Source organism: Vipera berus, assembly GCF_964194415.1.
Source record: "Vipera berus genome assembly, chromosome: 3".
Lineage (NCBI taxonomy): Eukaryota > Metazoa > Chordata > Lepidosauria > Squamata > Viperidae > Vipera > Vipera berus.
Genome location: NC_138204.1, coordinates 129,392,692 through 129,417,401, shown reverse-complemented (window position 1 = coordinate 129,417,401; position 24,710 = coordinate 129,392,692). Strand labels below are relative to the sequence as shown.

The 24,710-nt window shown below is 38.4% G+C and overlaps 1 protein-coding gene across 1 annotated transcript in view; it reads right to left on the bottom strand.

Annotated features, from left to right (window-relative positions):
• ANKRD33B (ankyrin repeat domain 33B) overlaps positions 1-24,710 on the bottom strand; it is a gene marked incomplete at both ends in the record, with an annotated part of 57,524 nt that overhangs the window by 4,469 nt on the left and 28,345 nt on the right. The window contains 2 exons of the mRNA XM_081326108.1: positions 1,409-1,549; positions 22,133-22,262. Coding sequence (XP_081182234.1) covers positions 1,409-1,549; positions 22,133-22,262 — 271 coding nt within the window. The remainder of the gene's footprint in view (positions 1-1,408; positions 1,550-22,132; positions 22,263-24,710) is intronic.

Sequence of the window (24,710 nt, the reverse complement as noted above, 5' to 3'; positions counted from 1 at the left end):
ACCTGTAACTGGGGTATGTTAATGGTAGGAAAGAGGACAGTTTGTATGATAGCACAGATGACCAAAGGCATAGAGTTATATGCAGGCAACTGCCTCTTAGTGTCTATGAACTGAACAATTGAGTGAATCGCAGAAAAACAAGAGTGATGTTCCATGTACATAAAAAGCAAAAGAAACGAAGAGAAAGAAAACCAAAGAAGTAACTAATAATATTAAATACTATTACAAAGCCATGTAGTAGAGAACAGAATAATTGCAGAAAAGACGCTCAGAGAAATTTGTGTTTCTGATGCTAAGACAGGATGACTAGAAGATAAAAGTCCCATCCTGCTTCTATGTGTTTGCTAAACGTCTCTGCTTTAACAGCTTCCATTTTCCGGGAGGCTACATTTTCTTGTTGACAAGATTAAATATGCCATTTTTAACAGAAATTATTGCAGAGGTTTTCAAGCTGTTCTTGGTTAGAATTATATGCTTTCGTTTTGCACAAAACTCTCTCCAAATTTGGCATAGGGATTTTTTTTCACAGAATAGAATAACTTTACTGTCACTTTGAATGTACACTAATTGGCATACATTAATATGAAATTTCATTGCATACAGCTCTCATAGGATCACCACCTCCAATATACACTACATAAATATGACAAAAATAAACAAATACAGAATTATGCATATACCCACATATATTATATGGAACAGAGAAACAACACAGTCTAGTTCGGATTTTGTATGCATGTGCACGGCGAGAAAAACAAATCTTGCAAGTTTACCAGACAGATGGCATAGAGAACAAAGCTATTACAGAATTGGGTAGTCCTGCTATAAATACTTTGAAACCTCCTCCCAGAGGGGAGCAACAGAAACAGACCGCAAAGTGGGTGTGCAGGGTCTATAACAATGCTTTGAGCTCTAAGCACATAGTGCTTATAAGCTACTCAATGCAAAATTTCATATAGAATGCAGAATACTGTTGAATGCTTATTTTATTATTTTTACAATTTATGATATACAGCAAGTATATTATATAATTTAGCCTTCTGACTGAGATTTATTCAAAGAAATATAGTGGTAGAAAACAGCAAGATGAAAAATGGATTGATTTAATAGTACAACCACTGGTATCATTGGGAAATTGTCACGGTTAACTTAAATTCAATTGGTTTCAATTTAAGTAACTGCAAGTACTGCATTCTACATGCTGGTCTATGACCGAATAAAGAGTTGATAGTGCTGATTGGTTTCAATGAATGTGATTTTGGAACCAAATCCTACGTTTACTGTATATCATTTAATAATAGGCAACCAAAAGTACTCTGGAAGTAAATGCCAGCATCTGGAGTTTTTCAGTGAGGATATTCAACAATTCAGTGAGAAAGAAAACAATGAAAGAAAGAATTTGGTATACCTGCTAATATTAAGGCTCTGGCGCATTCACTTCGGCCTTGCATGGCAGATTTCATGAGTGCAGTAAATCCAAATGCATTCCTTTTCTCAATATCAAGACCAGAATAATAGTTGAGTAAATATTGTGTGATGTTAATATGTCCTACCAAAAGAACAAAAGTTATAGATATTTACAATCAGCACAAATATTACCTGATTAAGTTTTATAGGAGTTTTAAAATAATGACATGCTAATGTAGAAAGGAAATTTTCCATTCTTTTCTCTCTCTCTCTCTCTTTCACACACACACAAACACAAACATACACACACATTAACAAGTCTTGTATTCAAATACCAACTGAAACATAAAGTGCTATGGCACAGGCACTAAGATGTTCAAGGAATGGATTCAACTCACTTGTTTCTCTTATCTGAAGCTACTTTTTTTTCCCTTCAGAGTAATTTCTCCTCCAGAGCTAGTAGCCCTTGAACAATGCTGAAGGGAACACAAGGGCAGTTCAAGGACAGTAAAATTCCCTAAATTCATGTTTGATTCTCAAGTAAATGAAGCTTAAGGAAAAGCACATCAGGGCCACCTCCCACATACCTAACAATTCCCTGCCAGACTGCTTAGCACAGAGGTCCCCAACCCTCAGGCCGTGGATCGGTACTAGTCCGTGGTTTATTAGGAACTGGGCTGAACAGATTGAGTGGCGGGCAAGTGAGCAAAACCAAAAACATCCCCCCTCCCCGACTCCATGGAAAAATTGTCTTCCATTAAACTGGTCCCTTATGCCACAAAGATTAGGGACTGCTGGCTTAGCAGATATGCCCAATTATTTGGCAAGGTTTTGCGGGACTTACAGATGACTGGAAGAAGAAGCTTGTATCCCATGAACTTCCTTACATTGTCTGATAATAAGCCTTCTGGAACACAATAGTAAACAAACAAGAACTAACTTATAAAAGGAGTAACATCTTCAGACTAAACGTTAACTAAAGTTACTTCAGGGAATCTTATCCATGGTCAGAAATAATTTCTGTGGCAGCCATCAAGAATTCCTCTGTAGATATACCTTCTATATTCTTGGAAGTATCTCCAGATGTTTATTAGGAATAGGAATGCTTATATACTAAGCCAGGGGTGTCAAACTCAATTTCATTGAGGGCCGCATCAGCATTGCAGTTGCCCTCAGGGGGCCGGGTGGGTATGGCCTGGGTGGGCGTGGCCTACTGGGTGGGCATGGCTAGAGTGCATATGGCCTGCTGGGTGGGCGTGGCCAGCTCTACATCAAGGGTGCCTATGGGGGCCTGGGCAGGAGTGGGACAAATCTGAGGGTCTCTGGCAGAAGGAGGGTCTCTGGGCCAGGGCCAAGGCAGTGGGGGCCGTTCCCTCACTGTTTCCAGGATGGCTTCACGGGCCGCATGAAACCACTTCGCGGGCCGGATCCGGCCCCTGGGCCTTGCGTTTGACATGTCTGTACTAAGCTGTTTTACATTAATATCCATTACCTAGTAATTACAGTTTAACATGCATGGATCACATTTGCTCAGATAGCAGGAAGTAACTGATTCAACGCTCCAAAAAACCTAGGTTAGTTTTCACATTAATCTGGAAAGCCTTTTTTTGTAAAGTGCATAAGAAAATGGAGCACGCAGTTGCAGAACAGACAACAGAGCAATTAGATAGCATATATTTTAACAGAAACACAATAATTCTTGCCAAATAAGCAAACTGTTGGGCTGCCTAATGAAATGGATATACTTCTGATGGAAAATAATTTAAACAAAATCTGAGTGGCTTGTGAATGTTGTTATTCAAGAGTTATGAAATGAAAGTTGATATCCCTGTATTAATAAATACAAGACAATGAAGGTTATGCTTCAAAAAGCAAGCTAATCTGCATATAGGCATTTCTTCAAAGACCCCTTTTGAGCTCCTTCAGAATCTTGGAATGATGATTTGATAAAATATTGGCCTGGTCAACACAAACTGATGATTCCCAAAGACACTCTCTAAGTAAGGAAGACTATTCCATTTGATCTTCTGTATCCAATACCAGTTACTTGAGTGTTTTCTTTGCATTCTTGAAATCCAACATCAGAAGGGCATTGCTGGAGAAAATATAATTCAATTGCTGAGAAGGTGATTTTTCCCCCAATTTAAATTGAAGTTCAAAATCAAGTCCTCTGGCAAAAAGATAAACTTTACTAATGAACATATATATTTAACCAGACAGGTCTCCCCTTTAGTTTTAGCCTCTTTGTATGTCAAGAACTGCATGAGGTTGTCTTGCAGTTATTCTTAGGCAGACTTTTCTTAGTGTAGTACTTCACTGTGGAAGGCCCTCCCTCCTAAAATTTGTGAACTGGCTGCAATTATATCTGTTACAAGAAGTGCCTTTTAAAGTTTATCCAGGCTTTCCTTGTATCACCATGATACATATGTATTTCCCCCACTTTTAAGTGGCATATGCCATTTTTTATTCTCTTTTATATTTTGCATGAGAGTCCCCTTTTGGTTATTCTGTTATGTGCTGGTTGCCATGTTATGTTTTTATTTTGCATTTGTTTATTGTTATATTTTTCTTTCTTTACTGAGTTGGATGGTCTTACAGATACTGCAAGTAAATAAATCAATGGTTTATATTTCTAATGAGATAGTTTGGGATTTGTTATAATGAGAAGGATATAGGCATCAGTATTTATTTATGTGTTTACTTTTTATTTAATTGTTGTCTTACTGGCCACGTATTATAGTTTTCCAAACAGATCTTGATTCCTGTAGTTTTCTTGGCAACATTTTCTAGGAGTCTACCTCTGTGAAGATCTTACCTGGAAAGTTAATACAACCCAGGTGGCCAGAAAGGCCCAACAGAGTCTTCACTTTCTCAGGGTCTTGTGGAAGAAAAGGGTAGAACAACAGCTTATGACCCTCTTTTACCGGTCTACTATAGAGAGCGTCCTCTCATATGGTATTGTGGTTTGGTATGCTGGTCTGACAGCCGCGGATAGGAAAGCATTACAGAGGGTGGTGAGCACAGCACAAGACATTGGGGGCTGTCCCCTGACACCACTGGATGACATCGCCAGGGCTCGCTGCCTTGGAAGAGTGAGGAAAATTCTCAGGGATGACTCACACCCTGGAAAAAGATTTAAGAAGTAGTATGACTACTACATACTATAAATATAGTACAAGGGGGTAGACTGTCAAATATGAAAGAACCAGATGCAGTAAAAATATCAATTAAAGAATTCAAAACAGCAAAATGAGATGTTAACATGCCAACAAATATGGGGCAAAGTGGTGTAGCCTATAGACTGGAAGAGATCAGTCTGCAAACTTTTACTGAGGAAGGGAAATGTAAGAGAATGTTCAAATTACAGAATTAGTAAACTAATTGCTCATCCCAACAAAGTTTTGATTACATATTTTAAAGATATAAGAGTGGAAAAAATGCCAATCAAGCAAATTTCAGAAACGGCAGAGGTCAGATAACGTAAGGTGGACAATAGATAAGAATATACAAAAAGTACATATTGCAAAGCCAATCCAGCTTTACAATGCTGCATATCATATTGAACATGTTATTTGCAATAACCACCATTTTTGTCTCAAACAGGATCCTCCTCAGGACTTCCGGTTTCTGCATGCAGTGAAGCAGTTGAGAGGCTCGGGACTCCGAGGTCTCCAGCTGAGTTTCTTCCTGTTAGGGGACCTAAATGGGGCAGAAGCTGCCCCAGAGAGGTGGCAATGAAGGAAGGAAGTCCCATGGACCTAGGAGATCAGTCCAGGAGAAGCCTTCCAGAAACCAATAGGAGAAAGGCTGGCTTAACTTCAGAGTCCAGTCCCAGCTGCAAGCAACGGAAGTCAAAAGCACTAATGTAAGCTGAACATAAACAGTCTGCTTGAATCTGGGTAACAATACTGATTTTCTCTATCCTACCTACTTTCCTGAATGGGAGAAACTCCCAAGAAACAAAAAAAAACAACCTCCAAAAGTGAAGAAAAAGGGGGCTGCCCCCACCCTTTTGCTATTGGAAGCGGCGAATTTTAACCTTTCACGGAGGAATAAAATCTGTAAAATGAACCAGTGATGACACCTACTGGTGGATGAGGATTATGACAGTCAAGGTAAAACCAGGGGGGAAAATTAATCTTGCCTGTGACCTTCAAAGTTATAACAAAGTATAGCTGTGTAGATAAAGTGAGACTTGCAAACCTGAGGGAACAAAAACAGAACAACAACAATTCTGACTCTAAAGCTATTTCCAAAGCAGGGGGAAAAAATCTGGACTTTTGGTCATCATGGAAAATCAGAGATTTGACTTCCGGTTTGCCAACGCTGCCGTTATGGATGTCTGGAGGACAGCTCTCGTCCTCCACATCACGTTTTGCATTGCTGGGGGGTCCTAAAAGGGCCAAAGAGTCGCTCTGGAGGGGCGACCAGCAAGAAGGGGCTTTTGCAAAAACATGGGGGAGCCGCAACCCTCCCATGAGTGTCTGCATTCCCTTCGAACCGGCGGATGAAAGACCGGCCATAGCAACATGGCCAGTTACTAGGCTGCAGATAGCCGAAATCACACTTACCACCACGAAACATTGAAGCAGCATGGAAGAGACTGGGTAAGATTCCTCTCTTATAACTCAATCTTCTTCCTTTCACCTAAATAAGGTTCTAAGTACCTTCCCCCCTGTGGAGAGGGAGGTGGGAGTTCAACCCTCCCTTCAAAATAGCGGCAATGAAGCTTCTGGGGGTGTTTTAAGAAAATGTAGAAAAAACAAATTGGACCTCAACTAGAACTTTATAACTTGCGGACTAAAAGCTTTTGACTACCTACTCCTTACTTCCTACTCTTATTTGAAAATTTGGCTTTGTTCCTCTAAAATAGAAGAAATAATTGAAAAGAGAATTTTCTAAGCACTTGGGGGACACCAGTGGCTAAACCTGAAATTGCAATCTGACACTCTTAAAAAAAAAGAGAGAGAAGAGACTTGGCTGATACCTAGGAAAAACAAGATAAGACTAGCCTTGAACATCAGATGTGAGATTCCACCATGGAAGAAATACAAAGACAAATCTATGCCATGATGAAAATAACTTACCAAACTTACCAGTTCCTTTCTACAGCTGGTGATGAAATAAGAGCTTTTGGAAAAAAAATTAGCGTCTTGGAGAAGCAAACTCAAATTGTGACTATAACTAATTATTTATCAGGACAGAACATAACAGAAGAAATTGAACAATCAAATACACTGACAGAAGAATTAACTACTCAACAAGCACAGACATTTGAAGATCAAAATGAGAAACAGATGAAAGAAAAAATACCGGTATACAGTCCAGGACATTATATCAAGAGGTGAAAATAATGAGAAGATTTGGTGCTTTTATTAGACCCCCTCAACCCTTCAGAAATGGAGATGGGAGGGTCACTTCAATATGATACAATAACACAAGAATTCTTTGATGACCCTGAAGCAAAGAAGCGAAAAATGACATAGCAAAGGAAAAAAGCAAGAATAAGATTGAAGAAGAATGAACATATTTAAGAGGCCTGAAACAGAAAATACTAAAATAGATAGGATTGTACTTGGATTTATTTATTTATTTATTTATTTATTTATTTATTTATTTATTTATTTATTTATTTATTTATTTATTTATTTATTTATTTAATCCCATTTATATCCCGCCCTTCTCCGAAGACTCAGGGCGGCTTACAATTTAAAGCACGAGTCAATGTGCTTAGCAATAGAATGAGATTGTTTTGATGAGTAAATAAAAATACTGGTTAATTAAAAAAACTCAGATGTATGAATATTAACAGTTAAATTGAAATATTGAGCTCTTTAAATGAAATTGATTTAAGATGTACATATGTTAACAATGATATAATGTAATTAATATACTTGGATGTAGTGATTTGAAAGGATGTATTAAATGTTGAAATGGGAGAAATTTTGGCTAACTTTCAATGTGGAAATTATAATGAAAAACAAGAATATTATATTGTATTACCAACTTGTTGATATGGAAATGAAATAGATAAGAAATGTATTTACATTACTAGGTATTGGAGAGAATTGTGTAAAGCAGGGGTGTCAAACTGCCGGCCCGCGGGCCGGAGCGTCACGGAGAAACCACGCCCATCCCATTTTCGGCAATGGGAAAAAGTTCCGAGTTGTCGCGCGACGTCACATGACGTCGCGAGTTTGACATGCCTGGTGTAAAGGGAAGGGAGGTCATCCAGAAATATAAAAATGAGAAACTTCAAACGTTTAACTTTAATATCAATGCAAAATTAAAACTGGAAAAATATATAAGGTGTTTGATGTGTTAAACATGGAATGTTAAAATATAAAATATATAAAAGTATTGACAAATGTAAGAAAACTACTAAATAACTGATGGATAACAATAAGAAGTATGTTAATTTCGATAAGAGATAATATGTATTAAAGGAAAAAAGAGAGGAAATACTGGTTACAACAAATTGGAGATTTGTAATAATATGTATTTGTATGAAATAGAACTATTGTAACCCAGACACCACGTTGCTTTTCAAAGATACTATTGTAACATTGGAAAATCAATAAAAAACTTATATATAAAAAAGGAAAATCAGAGATTTATAGGAAATACCTATCAAGAAAGAATATAACTTTATTATGGTCATAGACCAGCAATAGATGATACCCTTTACAATATGTTAAAAAATAGCACTTACATTAATAATAAATAATAACATCCCTGTTAAGAAAATACATGTTCTCAAAATGTTAGGGTCACTCCCTAGTTTACGTGAGTGGGAAGCCAATAAGTTTGTGAGTAAATATAATGTTCCAAAAATTGTTAGAGATATCTCCAAAAAATTGGCACAAGTTGACAACTATAATTCTGTAACCAATTTTTTTCTCGTGGACATTGCAGCAACACAGAATTTTGCCACTGCATGCGTAGTAGAAGAGTTTGAGTCCTGGAGAAAGCCTACATAAAAATTGTCTGCCCTCCCTGGCAATCTCTCTAATAAGGGGAGAATGTATGCTGACCTATAGCCTCGGTATAACTCAGTACAATAAAACATGTGAGATATCTTTGACTTCTCCTTTACTACATATACATACCTGTTCTGCTATTGGTGTTCTCTTATACCTGCCCTGGAGGAGTGCTGAGGGGAGAATGTTAAATCTGGATCTGAAGAAAGCTATTCTTTGTTTTGGGAAGGTCAGATCATTTAGATATCTTGCCGATTCCCTATAATTGCCTGGGTCATTTCTACTACCTTTTTTATAAATTGGTATGATAATTGCTAATCCCCAATCTCTTGCCATATGGCCCGTTCTATCTATAAATGTAAACAGAGATGCTAAAAGTGGAGCCAACCAACTGGCATTATTTTTTATTATTTCTGGCAGGACATTGTCAGCACCAGGTGCCTTATTAGCCTTGAGGGCTCCAATCAACCGGGCTATCTCTTCTGGTATAATGGGACCAGTAAGGGATTTGGTCCAAACTACTTTGGCTCTCCTTAGTTACATAATCGGGGTCTGCATATATCTCTCTAAAATATTCTTCCCAAGCATGTATCGGTACCTGGTTGGAGGTAGGGGGGATTTACCCAATCCTCTGGAGGAAATACCTATCAAGAAAAAACGAATATTTTACAAGAGACATATGTAAAGCTGCAACTAATTCAAAGAACAATGATCTCAAACCACAAAGAAACTCAGAATAACTTTGAAAATATAAGTCATCTTCAATTTAAGCTTATACCAAAAAAAAATCCTCATGAAAACACAGCAGAGAAGGAACAGACAAAACAGATGACTGAACATAAATTTGAGGATAGAGACTTGAAGATGGAATTCTACAAAACAAAGGAGTATGATGTAATCCAAGTGGGGAAAAATTTACAAGAAATACCAGATTTTTCAATGCTACAAAATAAATTTGAGGACAAGAAAAAAGACTGGATAAAACATTCTACAGAAATATTAGGAAAAACACCAGAACCAGAGAGACAAAAAGTGACAAGAGAAGCAGAGAGAAAAAGAAGGAAAAAGATTCTGAATAAAAAACAAGTAGGCAAATGCGCCTAACAAAGACACTGACTTACTTTTTATATCTTCTACAGAAACATTTATGAAAATACAGAAAAACCTTTTGATTAAACAAAATACACTGATTAAGAAAGATATTGGGCAAAGGAAAAAGATTAAGATGAAAACCAAGAAAATAGATAATGGGATCTATCAGAAAAAAGAAAGATCTGTTTGAATATGGTTAAAGAAATAGAAAAATTTTGGAATATATTATTTCAAGAGGGATGAATTCTCTAAACAACATAATACACTTTTTTCTCTTTTATGTTGCTATGAGTAGCCAAGAACTCAGGACCCTTTAGCCAGATCGATTCTGCCAACTGTGATGCAGGAATGGACCGCATAGCCTGGTCCGCTGGATTCTGATCTGTTGGCACATATCACCACTGCTCAGGACTTGAAGATCTTCTGATCCTTTCCACTCTATTGCTTACATAGACGTAGAAGCATCTGCTTTGGTTGTGAATGTAGCCCACCACCTTGCTGTCCATATAGAAGGTGGTGGGTTATAGCTCAAGGTCTATCGTTTTCGTTATCAGGTCTGGGAGTTCTACAGCCATGATGGCACTGCAGAGTTCCAACCTTGGTATGGTGTGACCTTGTTGTGGCGGGAGTTTCGCCTTTCCCATGCTGAAACCAACGTGAATGTTGCTCTCCCCGCTGTAGACTCTGATGTATCCTACAGCTGCTATTGCTTTTGTTAGAATGCTATTGCCATTGCTAGAATGGGACACCTTACCAGATAATGCAGTCAGATTTCAACACCAGAAGTAGCAAGCACCATACCTCACCTGATGCACATGGCTGATCACTTTCCTGCCCTAGACCTTGAAGCCAAAATCCTGCTTCTGTTGGGAGTAGACACCCCTGAGGCCTTTGCTTGCCATGGAATGGTCAGAGGCCCAATAGGCTCCCCAATTGCTCTCAATACAGAACTTGGATGGGTCATCTCAGGAACAGTCTGTGTCGATCGGCTGCAAGCTCCAACCCAGGGGAATGTCTTAGCAACTTCCATTCTTAGTAATGGGAGAGCATCCCACTCGAAACCATGCCAAGAACACTTCACGCTTTCGACAATTAAACTCGTTTTAGGAGTGACAGTGTTCCAGACCAGCAAAGATGATAATAACAATTCAATTGGGAGAAGTGCCTCCATCGTGGAAAACAGCCTTTATATCGCTGATTACGAAGGAAGATCAAGATATTACCCAAGCCAAAAATTATAGGCCAATATCGCTTTTAAACACTGATTATAAGATATTTGCAAAAATTTTAGCAAATAGATTAATGAAGGTAATGCAGCAAATGATTCATAGTGACCAAACTGGATTTATAAGTGGTAGACAAATGAAGAATAATGTGAGACATATTGTAGACTTATTGGAATTTTTGGATAGAAATAACCAGGTTTCAGCAGCGCTGATCTTTTTGGATGCTGAAAAAGCCTTTGATCTGGACTGGCAATTTTTATTTAAGGCATTGGAGAAAATGGAGTTTGGGGATAATTTTTTACAACCTATTAGGGCAATATATCAGAAGCAAAACAGCTCAAATAATAGTTAATGGTAGTTTGACAGAAACATGTAATATTGCAAAGGGTACAAGACAGGGGTGTCTGTTGTCACCTTTGCTGTTTGTTTTAACATTGGAAATATTATTGATTAAAATACGAGATTCAAATAAAATTAAGGGAATTAAAATAAGAGATCAAGATTATAGATTGAGAGCGTTTGTGGATGACTTGGTTATTACAGTAAGTCAACCGACTTACTCAGTTGTAGAATTGATGGAGATAATAACGTCATATGGGAAAGTTTCTGGATTTAAGATAAACACGCAAAAAACTAAAATACTGTCTAAAATATGACTATAGAACAAAAGGTTGTTTTAGAAGAGTTAACGGGATTTGAAATAGTTAAAAAGATTAAATATTTGGGGGTATATCTTTCGGCTTCAAATGTAAAATTATACAAAAATAATTATGAATTGTTATGGTTAAAAATACAAAAAGAGTTAGATAGTTGGAAAAAAAAATACAATTATCCTTATTGGGAAGAATTACAGCAGTAAAAATGAATGTTTTACCAAAAAATTTTTTTTGTTTCAAATGATACCTATACTTAAAAAGGATTCAAATTTGGAGGAATGGCAGAAAGGTATTAATAAATTTGTTTGGGCAGGGAAAAGACCATGAGTTAAATTTAAGATAATGCAAGACATACGTGAAAGAGGTGGTCTTAAAATGCCTAATTTTAAATTATGTTATGAGGCTGCTGCTTTATCATCAATTAGTGATTGGTTTAATTTAACACAAGGGAGATTATTAAATCTTGAGGGTTATGATTTGTTATTTGGTTGGCATGCATATTTATTGTATGATAAGAAGGTGGATAATGTATTTAAGATACATATATTAAGGTATGCTCTGCTGCGAGTATGGAGAAAATATAGACATAAGTTAAATTATAAAATACCAATTTGGGCAATACCTAAACATGCAATAGAAAATATAAATGTGGGATTTAAACATGATGTGATTACATACAAAGAAATTTTAAGGATAAAAAGGAATGTATGGCAATTAAAGCCATATAATATTTTAAAAGAAGAAAAGATTGTACAAACTTGGTTCCAGTATGGGCAGTTACAAGCAAGATGGAAAGAAGATCAGAAAGTTGGTATCTCGATAACTGATGGAAATTTGGTAAAACAAATTAGAGATCAAGGTCAAGCACATATAAGAAGGATATATAATGCACTGATAGAAATTGACTCAGAAACGGAACTTGTTAAAGATTGTATGATAAAGTGCGCCCAGAACTTTCAGGAGGTTATAACAATGGATACTTGGGAAAAGATTTGGGTCAGAAATGTAAAATTCACACAGGCTCAAAATTTAAGAGAGAATTTTTATAAAATGTTTTATAGATGGCACTTAGACCCTAAAAAACTAGCAAGTATATATCCGAACTGCCAGCCTAAATGTTGGAGGTGTGGTTGTGAGGATGCAACGTATTATCATATATGGTGGACTTGTAAAAAAGTCAAAGCTTTTTGGATTAAAATTTGGTGGAACATGCAGAAGATATTTAAGAAAAAGATAAGGTTTTCTCCACAGTTGTTTTTATTGGGTATTATTACAGATACTACTGTCATAGACACTAAATTGATGTTGAATCTAATTACGGCAGCAAGACTTTTAGTAGCGCAATATTGGAAGAAGGAGGAACTGCCTACTATAGAAGAGTGGACTTTGAAAGTTTCCAACTTGGCGGAAATGGCAAAGATTTCAGCATATTTGAAAGAACAATCGCAACAGAGATATATTGTGGAATGGAAAAGATGGATCGAATATATTCAGAATAAATATGGGATTAAAAAGTTTCATTTAGCATTTGAATAAGTATTAGTTTTATATGATGTATTATTAGTTATTTATTATTTGTTAGTAATATAGTTATGTTTAAGGGGAGTTAAAGTGCGATAGCACATCATGAGCACATCATGAGAAAGGCAGGGCTAGATGAATCAAAAGTTGGAATTAAGATTGCCGGAAGAAACATCAACAACCTAAGATATGCAGATGATACCACTCTAATGGCAGAAAGTGAAGAAGAACTAAAGAGCCTCTTGTTGCGGGTGAAGAAGGAGAGTGCAAAACTTGGATTGAAATTAAACATTAAGAAAACCAAGATCATGGCATCTGGCCCTCTCAATTCCTGGCAAATAGATGGGGAAGAAATGGAGGTAGTGACAGATTTTATTTTCCTGGGCTCCAAGATCACTGCAGATGGGGACTGTAGCCAAGAAATTAAAAGACGCTTGCTCCTCGGGAGGAAAGCCATGGCAAATCTAGACAGCACACTAAAAAGCAGAGACATCACCCTGTCAACAAAAGTGCGTATAGTCAAGGCTATGGTCTTCCCAGTTGCAATGTATGGCAGTGAAAGCTGGACCATAAGAAAGGCTGAGCGCCAAAGAATTGAAGCCTTTGAACTGTGGTGCTGGAGAAGACTCCTGCGAGTTCCTTGGACTGCAAGGCGATCAAACCGGTCAGTCCTAGAGGAGATCAACCCTGACTGCTCTTTAGAAGGCCAGATCCTGAAGCTAAAACTCACATACTTTGGCCACCTAATGAGAAGGAAGGACTCACTGGAGAAGAGCCTAATGCTGGGAAAGATTGAGGGCACTAGAAGAAGGGGACAACAGAGAATGAGGTGGCTGGATGGAGTCACTGAAGCAGTAGGCGTGAGCTTAAATGGACTCCAGAAGATAGTAGAGGACAGGAAGGCCTGGAGGAACATTGTCCATAGGGTCGCGATGGGTCGGACACGACTTCGCAACTAACAACAACAACAACAAAGTGCGATAGAATTTAATGCTTTCTTTTAGTTCGTTAGCATATTTTAGCTTAAGTTTGTAAAGTTTATACCCTGTATTCAGCTCTGGGAAGTCGGGGGGGGGGAGGGGAGGGTAAGGGGGAGGGGAGGGGGAGGGAGTTTTTCTTTTTAAAAATGTATTGTAAAACTTTTCAATAAAAAAAAAGATGATAATAACTTGGCCTTGTTGATAGAGGACAAAGAATTTCTGCAACTCGTGAATAAGAAAATTCTACAGGATACAATAAAGGAAATGTTTTAGATATTTAAATGTGACTGAATCTAAGAAAATTTTAAAAAAATGTTTTAAGAGTTAAAGGACTAGATGACTAGATGTATTGAATGGAATGTTTAAAGATTAAATGTATTCTTAATTATGGTTAAAAAGAATAAAAAATTTAGGAAAGAAATATATAGATATTTTAATTAGTATGTTATTTCTTATGTTTCTTTACTCTTGTTTTCCTTTCTCTTTCCTTTCTCTTTTTCCCTCTTTTCATTGTTTTATCTATTGCTTAAGAAATGTAAAAGTGTGAGATGGCTTATATGGAAAAAATAGAGTTAAATTTGTAAATGTAAATGTAATTAACTTTTGAGAAAATCTTCACCAGCAAGAATATCTAGAATTTGGTGGGAGAAATAAACTAAAATAAGAATTGTAACAGGATTTATGATGAGGCAATCAAAATGATTGAATAGAAAAGAAATATTATATTAATATGATTATTATTTTTAGGAATATTGGGAAAAATTACATATTTAATTGTTATTTATCAAAATAATAAGAATTGTATTAACCCAATGCTTGCAAAAGAGGTTATTTCGGGGAAAGAGGAAATCAACTAAAATTAATATGTGGAATATGAATTATAGAAATTAATTGTTAATGATTCTTTTACAAATGTAACCCAGACAACACAGTTCACTAATTATTGAGTGGGGGGAAAAATCAATGAAATATATTAATAATAAAAAAGGATCCTCCTCAGGAAAGGTGATTACCTTAACATGTAGCAAAAATGATCTTTCCAAATCCTTCCCATCTTTAATAGAAAAGGTTTGTCGTTTAAAAATTCAAGAGAAAAGAAATGGGCAAGGACTAGGAAAGAAACTCTGCTCATGGGTTTCTAAGTAGATGGAATTTATTAAAATGCCACTTAGAGTAACCCCACAGCAAGATCGGTGACAAATAAATTTAACAAATAAAAATCTGAAAAATCCAAGGGAAGCAAATGGGAATCTTGTGCTGCAGTGATCCATTTATCTTTGAAGAGTAGGTGACAAGTTAGTTACTGATAGAAACACTGTGCATGATTCCTTTTACTTCGGGATGTCTGTATCTATTTAAGCTTTATTATCACTGATATTAGTAAGTAAACTCAAGGATTATTTGGCTTAGGTAGCAGACTAACACCAATTTACAATTCTATTTCCATACTTAACTATTCAAGAGTCTTCTGAGCTTATTCATATTTCAGGATAACAAGAATGCTAATGCTAGAGCAATAGCAAGCAATTGGTCCCATAAGATTCTTTTCCAATCCAACTGATATTTTACAAGGATTGTTAAAGGGAGCTGAGCCCTCTGGGTAAGAGCTTGTCCAGAAACCAGATATCACTAGCCAAGTTCAAAATTTCACCCTAGATTAGAGTCCAAATTGAGTCACGTGGATACGTTGATTATACATCTGGGAAGCTGGAACACTGCTTTCAAATTTTTTATTTGAACTGAATCAAGCAAACAGCAGCATAGTTGAAATACAGGCCAAATTGAGATGTGCCAAGGAGTTGTGTTAAACACTGGGCCACACATAATTTCGTAGTAGGGACAATTCTCAGACTGTTGCAGCACTTTTCTGCACTGTCAACATAGGATGCATAATCCCAATTTTTCTCTTGCCCATCAATGAAAAACTAACTAGAGCTTTAAAGCACATCTTCATCTCTTTGCTATTATTACCCTGAATTGGTTAGCTGCTTATTTTAGGTGTCTTGGCAAATGCTACAATATTTTCTTTGATAGCTAAATTGGAATTATCAAAGCAATAATGGGAATTGAGATAAACTCACTGCATCAGTAGCACATAGCATGAATGGCAACAGCTTCTCATCTACCTGTGGGGGATGGAAATTCAGTTCATTCAAATGCTTGACTATGTAAATATTGTGCTCAGGAGACATATGAGTACTACTGTACTGATAAATATTTAATAACTGGGTCTGCAGCTCCATTGCCACTGCATGCTACTAGGTGCTAAACAGCTGACTGTGAAATAGGCAGAGGGCTCAGCTCTGCTTTCAACAGGCTGGCTAAATTCCAGAAAATTTAACAATCGGCTCCCACAAGCTGGTACAAGCCAGCCCTAGCACACCACTGCATATGGAAAAGTAATCTGGAGGATATACTTTGCTATCTTTTAATGTAAATGATGTATCTGATCATCCCTAATCCTGAGCTATGTGAGCTGTTCTGTTTCAGTAAGTAAAAAGAGAGGTCAAAATTTGCTTCTAGTATTCAGTACCTGCTTTTTATCAGATGCAATGCAACATTTGACTTTTGAATGCTTTTATCTGAAAGATCAGATTTTTAGTCTCAGAAACTGGCTGCTGGATACTCATCCATGGGCTCATCTCCAGTGTTACAAAGGGTTAAAAAACAGGAATCCCACATGTTATTTTTGTTTTTTATTCATTAGGTTTACATGCTCTTTCTCTCATAAATCACGTAAAGTGATAGGAATCTGGCCAACCTGTATCCAATGGCAATATGCCAGAATAGCTTGAATCCTTGTTCTAACGTTAAAATCCCCAACAAATGATAAAATGGATTTGCACAATACTACCTGCCCCCAATTAATAAAACTTATGATTTCCATTATTAATTAACAAAATAAATATTCCATTTACTTTTAATAATGTTAAATAAATGTATCAACTAAAACAATGATAGACCTGATAGTATTATGTAATGATTATTTCATTGGAAATATAACCTCCCCCAACCTAAAACCGTTATTTGTAGATATTCTATTATTATATTTAATAATATAAAATATATTTTGAGTGGGAAGTAGCTAATTCCTTTTGTAGAGTCAGTGTCAGGTCAGATGATCAATACTTTGCAAATGCTCTTCAGGAAGGATCACTCCAATTTTGAAAAACTAACGCAAAGAAATGAAAAAGAAAACAAAAAACAAACTCAAAAGGCAGATTTGATGGACCACTAGGTCTATGTTTCCATGTAAGTGTTAAAAAAGACCAAGAACATTCAGGCTTCACATGGGGTTTTAGAAAGCTTGCCTGGTTTGGCATTCAGTAGACTCTTGCATGAAACTGGTAATCCAGCCTAGAAAGCAGAAGGAAAATGCTCAAGTTTTGATCTGCTCTCTCATGTTCCCCTTGAGGGCCCACACTTGGCCAAACCCTGGCCTATATAAATTGCTAATAAATAACTTTGCATACATCTCTCTCTTTTTAGATTTCAAAATGTATTTATTACTATTATTTAATTCTCATTCATTCTTGGCGTGGACAAGACCAAAGACTGACCATGAAGGATCTGTAAGATGCAACAAGAAAGCTTTCTCTTACTCTTCCCATTTCTTCACAGAATTTTAGTCAGTCACACCAGGTTTTAGAATTAAATTTATGCTTGAATACTTCTCCTTTTTATCATCATCATCATCATCATCATATTATTATTATTGTTATTATTGTTATTATTGTTGTTGTTGTTATTATTATTATTATTATTATTATTATTATTATTATTATTATTATTATTATTATTTTATTATTATTATTTTTATTATTATTATTCAGTATTCTGCATGAACTTTTATAAAGACCTATAACTGAGCTTTTATTCAACCTGGAGAAATAACGACAAGCTCTCAAGAGGTCAGTAAGGTCTTCACTTTTTGAATATATTTTACGACTTTAAAATGTTTTTGTTCATACAGAAATGTTCTGTATTAATTCACTACAAATAGGCAAGTCCTGTCCACACAGATCTCTGCAAATTTTCAAAGAGAGATTTTGCTTCCATAAGCATTCAACTGAAGGGCTCCATTGAGACTGCTTGAGTTTCCTCTGATGAGGAGTTAATATATTCCTGGCTCAGGAATTCTAGGACTTGAAGTCCACGAGTCATAAAAGAGCCAAGGTTGCCTACCCCTGACCATGGTCATGTGATCAAAATTCAAACACTTGGCAACTGACTCATATTTATAAGGTTGCAGTGTCCCCAGGTCACGTGGTCCCCATTTACAAAATTCTGACAAGCAATGTCAATGGGGAAGCCAGATTCACTTAATAGTCATGTAACTAAGTTAACAACTGCAGTGATTCACTTAACAACTGTGGCAAGAATGGTCATAAAATGAGGCAAAATTCATTTAACAAATGTCTTTCTTTACAACAGAAATTTTTGACTGTTGTGGTCATAGGGCGAACACTACCCGTAGTGGCGTTGCCTCTAGGGAACAAGAAATCATTGTGCAAATATAAATTGCTTTGCACAGGACTATTTTACTTGGTTTACTAAAGATTAACAATGAGGGAAAAGTCATAAATTAAATCCTAGATTATTTAGGATTATTTTTGTGGATCTATAGGGAGGTAGCATTTTTATTGATAGCTTATTACAGTACAAATGGGGTATAATATAGTTACTTCTATTTTTATAAAGCTATGACACAGAATTATCTAAATGCTACTTATTTAAAGCCTGCTGGCTGTCTTGTCCTGCAGGCTGACTTCACCCAGGACGGTGGTGCTGGCCGTCTCCTGTGCGCACACCTGGGGGTGGGGGGAAGGTGGTGAGGCAGCTCCTTGCTGGTTCCAGTGGATTTAAGGCTGAGTGCATTCTGGCTTTGATGGGCCAAACCCCCCCCAGCACCTCCAGCCTCGCAGGCACTAGGCATCCCTTTCATCGGCACAGACACACACACCCCACGCAGGATAGCAAGACCGGCACTAACATGGCAGCGCTGGCAATCTCTCCCCCTCCCATCACCCCTTCCTGAGTGTGGAGGAAGGAAAGAGATGAGAAGAAGAAAGCGTAGCAGAGAGGGGAATTGTGGGGAGGATCGTTGCTGGCTGGGAGCTCTGGCGGTGGGGGCGGGGCTCTTGGGAGGGATTTTTAAAGGGGAAGAGGAGATTGACTGGGGGAAGAAGATTTTATTTTCTCTTTTCCGGAGAGACAAGCCAAAAGAAGGGAGAGCAAGGTAGGAAGTTTATTCGCTGGAGAAAGAATAAAAAGCCTTTTCACCAACTTCCTACCTCGCTCTCCCTTGCTCTCCCTTCCCTGCCGCCAGCCACCGTGGAGGCTGCCGGAGGTCCAAACCTCTTTGCCGAATCCGCAGAGCTCTGGCAAAACCTCCCAGACAGCAATGATCCCAGCCAGCGACGATTCCACCCCCCATTCCCCTCTCTGCTACGCTTTCTTCTTTCCTTCTCATCTCTTTCCTTCCTCCACACTCAGGAAGGGGTGATGGGAGGGGGAGAGATTGCCAGCGCTGCCATGTTGCTGCCGGTCTTGCTATCCCACGTGGGGAAGGGGGTCTATACCAGTAAAAAGGATGCCTTGTGGCTGTGAGGCTTGAGGTGCTGGGGGAGGGGAGTTGGTGCTGATTTACAACCTGGTTGTGTCCATCAAAGCCAGAATGCACTGAGCCTTAAATCCACGGGACAGCCTGGGTGCATGCAGAAGTATAGTCCGGCATCCCTGCTGGCTGTCTTGCCCTGCAGGCTGACTTCACCAGGATGCCAGCACTGGCCGTGTCCTGTGTGCACACCTGGAGGGCAGGACAGAGGTGGCGGGGCAGCTCCTTGCTGGTTCCAGTGGATCTTAGGCTGAACGCGTTCTGGCTTTGATGGACGCAACCAGGTTATAGATCAGTGCCACCCACCCCACCAGCACCTCCAGCCTCACAGCCACGAGGCATCCCTTTCAACGGGACCACCCCCGCACGCCCACATGGTATAGGAATGGCCGGCAGCAGCATATTAGTGCTGGCAATCTCTCCCCCTCCCATCACCACTTTATGAGCGTGGGGGAAGGAAAAAGATGAGAAGGTGAAGAAAGGAACGGGGGAGGAAGGAAGGAACGGGGGATGAAGGAAGGGAAGGAGGGAAGGAGGGAGGGAAAACGGGAGGGAGGAAGGAAGGAACAGGGAAAAAGGAACAGAGGAAGGAAGGAAGGAACGTCAGGAGGGAGGGAGGGAAAAAGGAAGGAAGGAACAGAGGGAGGGTGGGAGAGACCATGTCCCAGTGCTCGCCCTAGTCCCATTCTCCACAGCCAGAGACCCTCAGATCTGCCCCAGTCCTGCCCAGGCACCCCTGAAGCGAGTGATGTCGAGTTGGCCACACCCACCCCGTAGGCAACACCCACCTGGCCCCCTGAGGGTAACCACAATGCTGATGTGGCCCTCAATGAAATTGAGTTTGGCACCCCTGCTTTAAATGAGTGTTATCCCATATCATACTAAGATATTTCTTTAACTCCACTTAATGTGGATATTTGGAAATTGATGTCTAGATATTTAAACATCTTTATTTGCTAGGGATGGTTATTAATTTCCCATATAAAGGTTAAGTTTTTCTCTGTCCAGTTTTGTCTGACTCTAGGGGGTGGTGCTCATCTGTTTCTTGGTTGAAGGAGCCAGTGTTGTCTGAAGACACTTCTGTGGTCATGCGGCCAACACGACTATACGACAAGGCACACAGAATACTGTTACCTCCCCATTGAAGTGCTACCTATTTATCTTGCATTTGCATGCTTTCAAACTGCTAAGTGGGCAGGAGCTGGGGCAAGAAACTTGAGCTCATTCTGTCCTGCAGCACTCGTGTCTAGAAGCCAGACTGTCAGCTTTCCAGCTGACAAGCTCAGTGTCTTTAATTGCTGAGCCATCACGCCCCCTTAATTTCCCATACATGCTGGTGAAAGGCAACACCACTATTTTTGCATAGTTTATTTTCAATCCTATAATTAGGCAATGGTTAGCAAAACCCCGAAGATTACAATTTAGGTGTGGGAGACAATATCTATATCATCGGCATAGATAAGCATGGAAATTAATCTCTGATTTTTGAGGGAATGGGGTGAGATCCAAATTTGGAAAGGCACTGATTGGTTCCCTTAACACTTTAATGGAACTATTACCTGGGGAGTGGTGCTGTTAAATGTAATTGAAGTCACAGTTAATCTCCACAGAGCGTCTTTGGGTAACACTATAATTAGCTGCAGAAGCCAGCAATCAATCAATCAGGAGGTTTTGTCAATGCTGCTGGGGGGCTGAGGAGGGTCAAATCAAAACCTTCATTATCAATAATGGCAGCCTAGAGATTCTCTCTGGGGAGGGGTCACCTGGAGCAGGGGTAGGCAACCTCGGCTCTTTTATGACTCATAGACTTCAACTCCCACAATTCCTGAGTCCTGAGGTTTATCTGTGTTGCAAATGGATGTGGAAATCTGCACTACTCAGGTGACCCTGACGACACAGATAAAACTCCAGGTGGCATCGACGACTCTCTAAAGCAGGGATCTCCAACCTTTCTGGATTGGAGGCCCAGTGGGAAAGGGAGGGGCAGGCACCTTTATGCACGCATGCACACACATGCAAATGTGGCTGCGTGTGCCTGTGTGCTCTGCAAATGGGGCTGCTAGCACCAATGCATGGCTTGCAGCTCAACTAGCACTGGCGCAAGTGGGGTGAGCGTGCGCACGGCCCATAGGCTGGGGACCTCTGCTCTAAATCACGGGTATGAAACTCAATTGTGTCGTCTGATATGTCGTGTTTTTTGCCTTTGCCAAGCTGGGGTGGGCGTGGCCTGCACATGACGCATCCAGCCCGTGGGCTGCCAGTTTGACATCCCTGCTCTAAAGGAACGTAAATGACCAGCTATCTGCAAGGAGTACAAATCCTTCCATTTCCCCACCATCTAGTCATTGCTGAAGAAGCTTCTTGGATGAAAAGCGAAACATCTTCAAAGAAAAACAAGAAAGTCCAGTTGCCTCGTGAAAAAGCATCTTTGGGATAACTATGACCTGGATGACTGAGAATTTTTAACTATCTGTTTTGTGTACTAATGCATAGCATGTATTTCACTTATTACGCTGAGCAATCTAAGTGAGTGATAACTACCTGGTGTACACTGTCCCTCTTTAAAAATGAGGAAGCCTGAAATTCATTGGATCATCACAAGGATCACAATTGCAAAGGTGCACTACTGAACATAAAAATTAAATATCCTTACCTGCCTGAGCAGCTGTAATTAGAGCTGTATTCCCTTCGTTGTCCTGCCAGTTTACATCAATATGAGGACACTGTGCTAAGGCTATTACAATATCCACGTACCCATGGTAACAGGCAACAATAAGGCCAGTCTATAAATAAATAATAAAAAGGTGGAGGTTAAGGTGTAGTGAGCACAGTTCAAGTACTACTTATTTGAAGTTCTTTGAAGACATTAATATTATAAATTACTTTTCTTCGGAGAATATTTTATTTCAAATCTGCTTTTCTACTTCATGGAAATTAACAATAATAAACCAGCAAATAGAAATGATTAATTAAAGTAAAATAACATACCAGAAACAGAGCATAAAACAAAGGTAGTTGGTACCAGAAATACCAGAATGAAGATTGGTAAATGTTTACTTCAGGGATGCTTATCTAAATAAAGTAGCAATATTTGTTACTTTATTTAGACAAGCATCCCTGAAGTAAACAGTAGGGGCAAGCCATATAAATTGAAAACTCATAAAAATCAGGCATGCAACAAAAATGAGAAACTTCAAACGCAACAGAAAGGAAACAGGTGAAAGCTGGCTTCTTCAAAGTCAACCCCTTATTTATTTTCCTACTTATGAAACGGAGGTGGAAATGAACTGGTATACTTACTTTCTCTCCAATCAATGTAAAGTGTCTTTAAAGTAATAGTTGCAGGCTTAAACTATGTTTTTTTAAAAAAAACATAGGTAAACATATAGTCATACAGCAAAATACTGTTTTTATGCTCTATAAAATTATTTTAAACTAAAAAATAGCACATATAATTCCAAATGTGCTCGGTCTATGGGTTATCATAGAAAATAAATTTACAAAGAGGTAAATTTCTCTATCAATGTCTTCATATTAACAAAAACAATAACTTTTTCTGTAATTCATTTTATTCCTGTCTTTTAAAAAGCAGAGGTTTTTTTCCTGTTTCTTCCAAAAATCATTTATGTTTTTAAATATTTGCAGTTTTGTTGAGATATTGCAGATATTAACTTATTTATGTTGTATTTTTATAGGAATACTTTAAAAAATACTATGTATTTTTACTGCAGTTCAAAAAAGATGTCATGGACCCATTCAACCTGGGAGTAAAATTGCCAACTACAAAGTTCAAATCTTGGATATTTGCTGCACGAAGAGCTCGTTTTAATCAATACAATCTGCAGATCCACATGCAGATTGCATACAATCTAGCCTGCTCACACATGCATATGTATACACACACTGGGACAACCTTCCATCGTTCCAAAGAAACTTCCCCCTCAGTGATCTGTTTACAGATTGCTGGATTCCCAGTGTGGAAAATGATTCTGTATTCTAGGGACTCCAATCAAGATTACTTTTTCCTGTGAACAACGTATTCTCATCTACCCATCCCTTGAAGACTGTTGACTTGTAGTGGCAAGCACTCTAGTACAGGGGTCCCCAACCCCTGGTCCATGGACCGGTACTGGGCTGCAGCATACCAGCAACCAGTCCGCACAAACAAGCAAAGCCCCATCCGTGGGATGCAGGCAGCACACAAAACCACGCACTCTCTGGTCCGTTTCTCCATGAAACCGGTCCCTGGTGCCCAAAAGGTTGGAGACCTCTGATCTAGTATCTGCAGCCAACTGGATGCTATAAATATCCTGGGAAACAAACTGACAAAAAATGGGCAAAACTTCCAAAGAGTTCTCATGCCCTTTACGGCTGAGGCCACAGGCAGTCGACAGACTGTAGGCTGACAACTTCTAATGCTCTGATTATTGACCTGTTTGCTCTTGTTTTGTTTTACCAAACAGAGCCATAATAACTATTGTAACTTTATGACCCAATGTACGCTTTGAAGTTATGTGTACAGTCCCTAACCTGATCTTTAGTTGATGAAAAACCTCTTTCTTGCCTACAATAAATATTATTTATTTTGAAGGATATCCAATATACAATGGTACTGATTTTACTAGAACCAACGTTGTAGCCATCTTGTTAGTTTCGTGGACATACTCATCCACCAACTTTCACAACCTAAGTAAGTTTCAACAGAAAATAAATCAGGAAAGTTATAAATCAGGAAATCCACTTATGGTTTATAACTGTTTGTAAACTAGACTTTAGCCTTTAGTCGGGGTAACAAGAGGGAGACATTGACAGTATCCAGTCCTAATGTTTAAACTTCAAAAAGCGTCCAAGTACAAAGTTCCCAGGGGGAGAGGAAGAAAGGGAGGGATGGAGTCTCAGTGAAAGTAAAAGAAAGATGAAGTATGTTGTTGTAGAAGCAAATGAAGATGTGAACGAGAATGGACTTGATGAATACATGTACTGTGTGCCAAAAAGTATATATTGGTGTCAACTAAACTCCTGTAGGTACAGTACTGTATTTATGAAAGTAGGAATCCATTGCTTGGTGACAATTGAATATTATACTCCAGTGAATGGTGATCAAAAAACCAGAAACAGAAAGTGGTTTTTTTTAGAAAACTACACAGCTTGTTGAATATGATTGAGAAGGAAAGTACTCTTTAGGTGACATGGATGGATAGATGGATGGATGGGAACTAGATAAGTGTAGA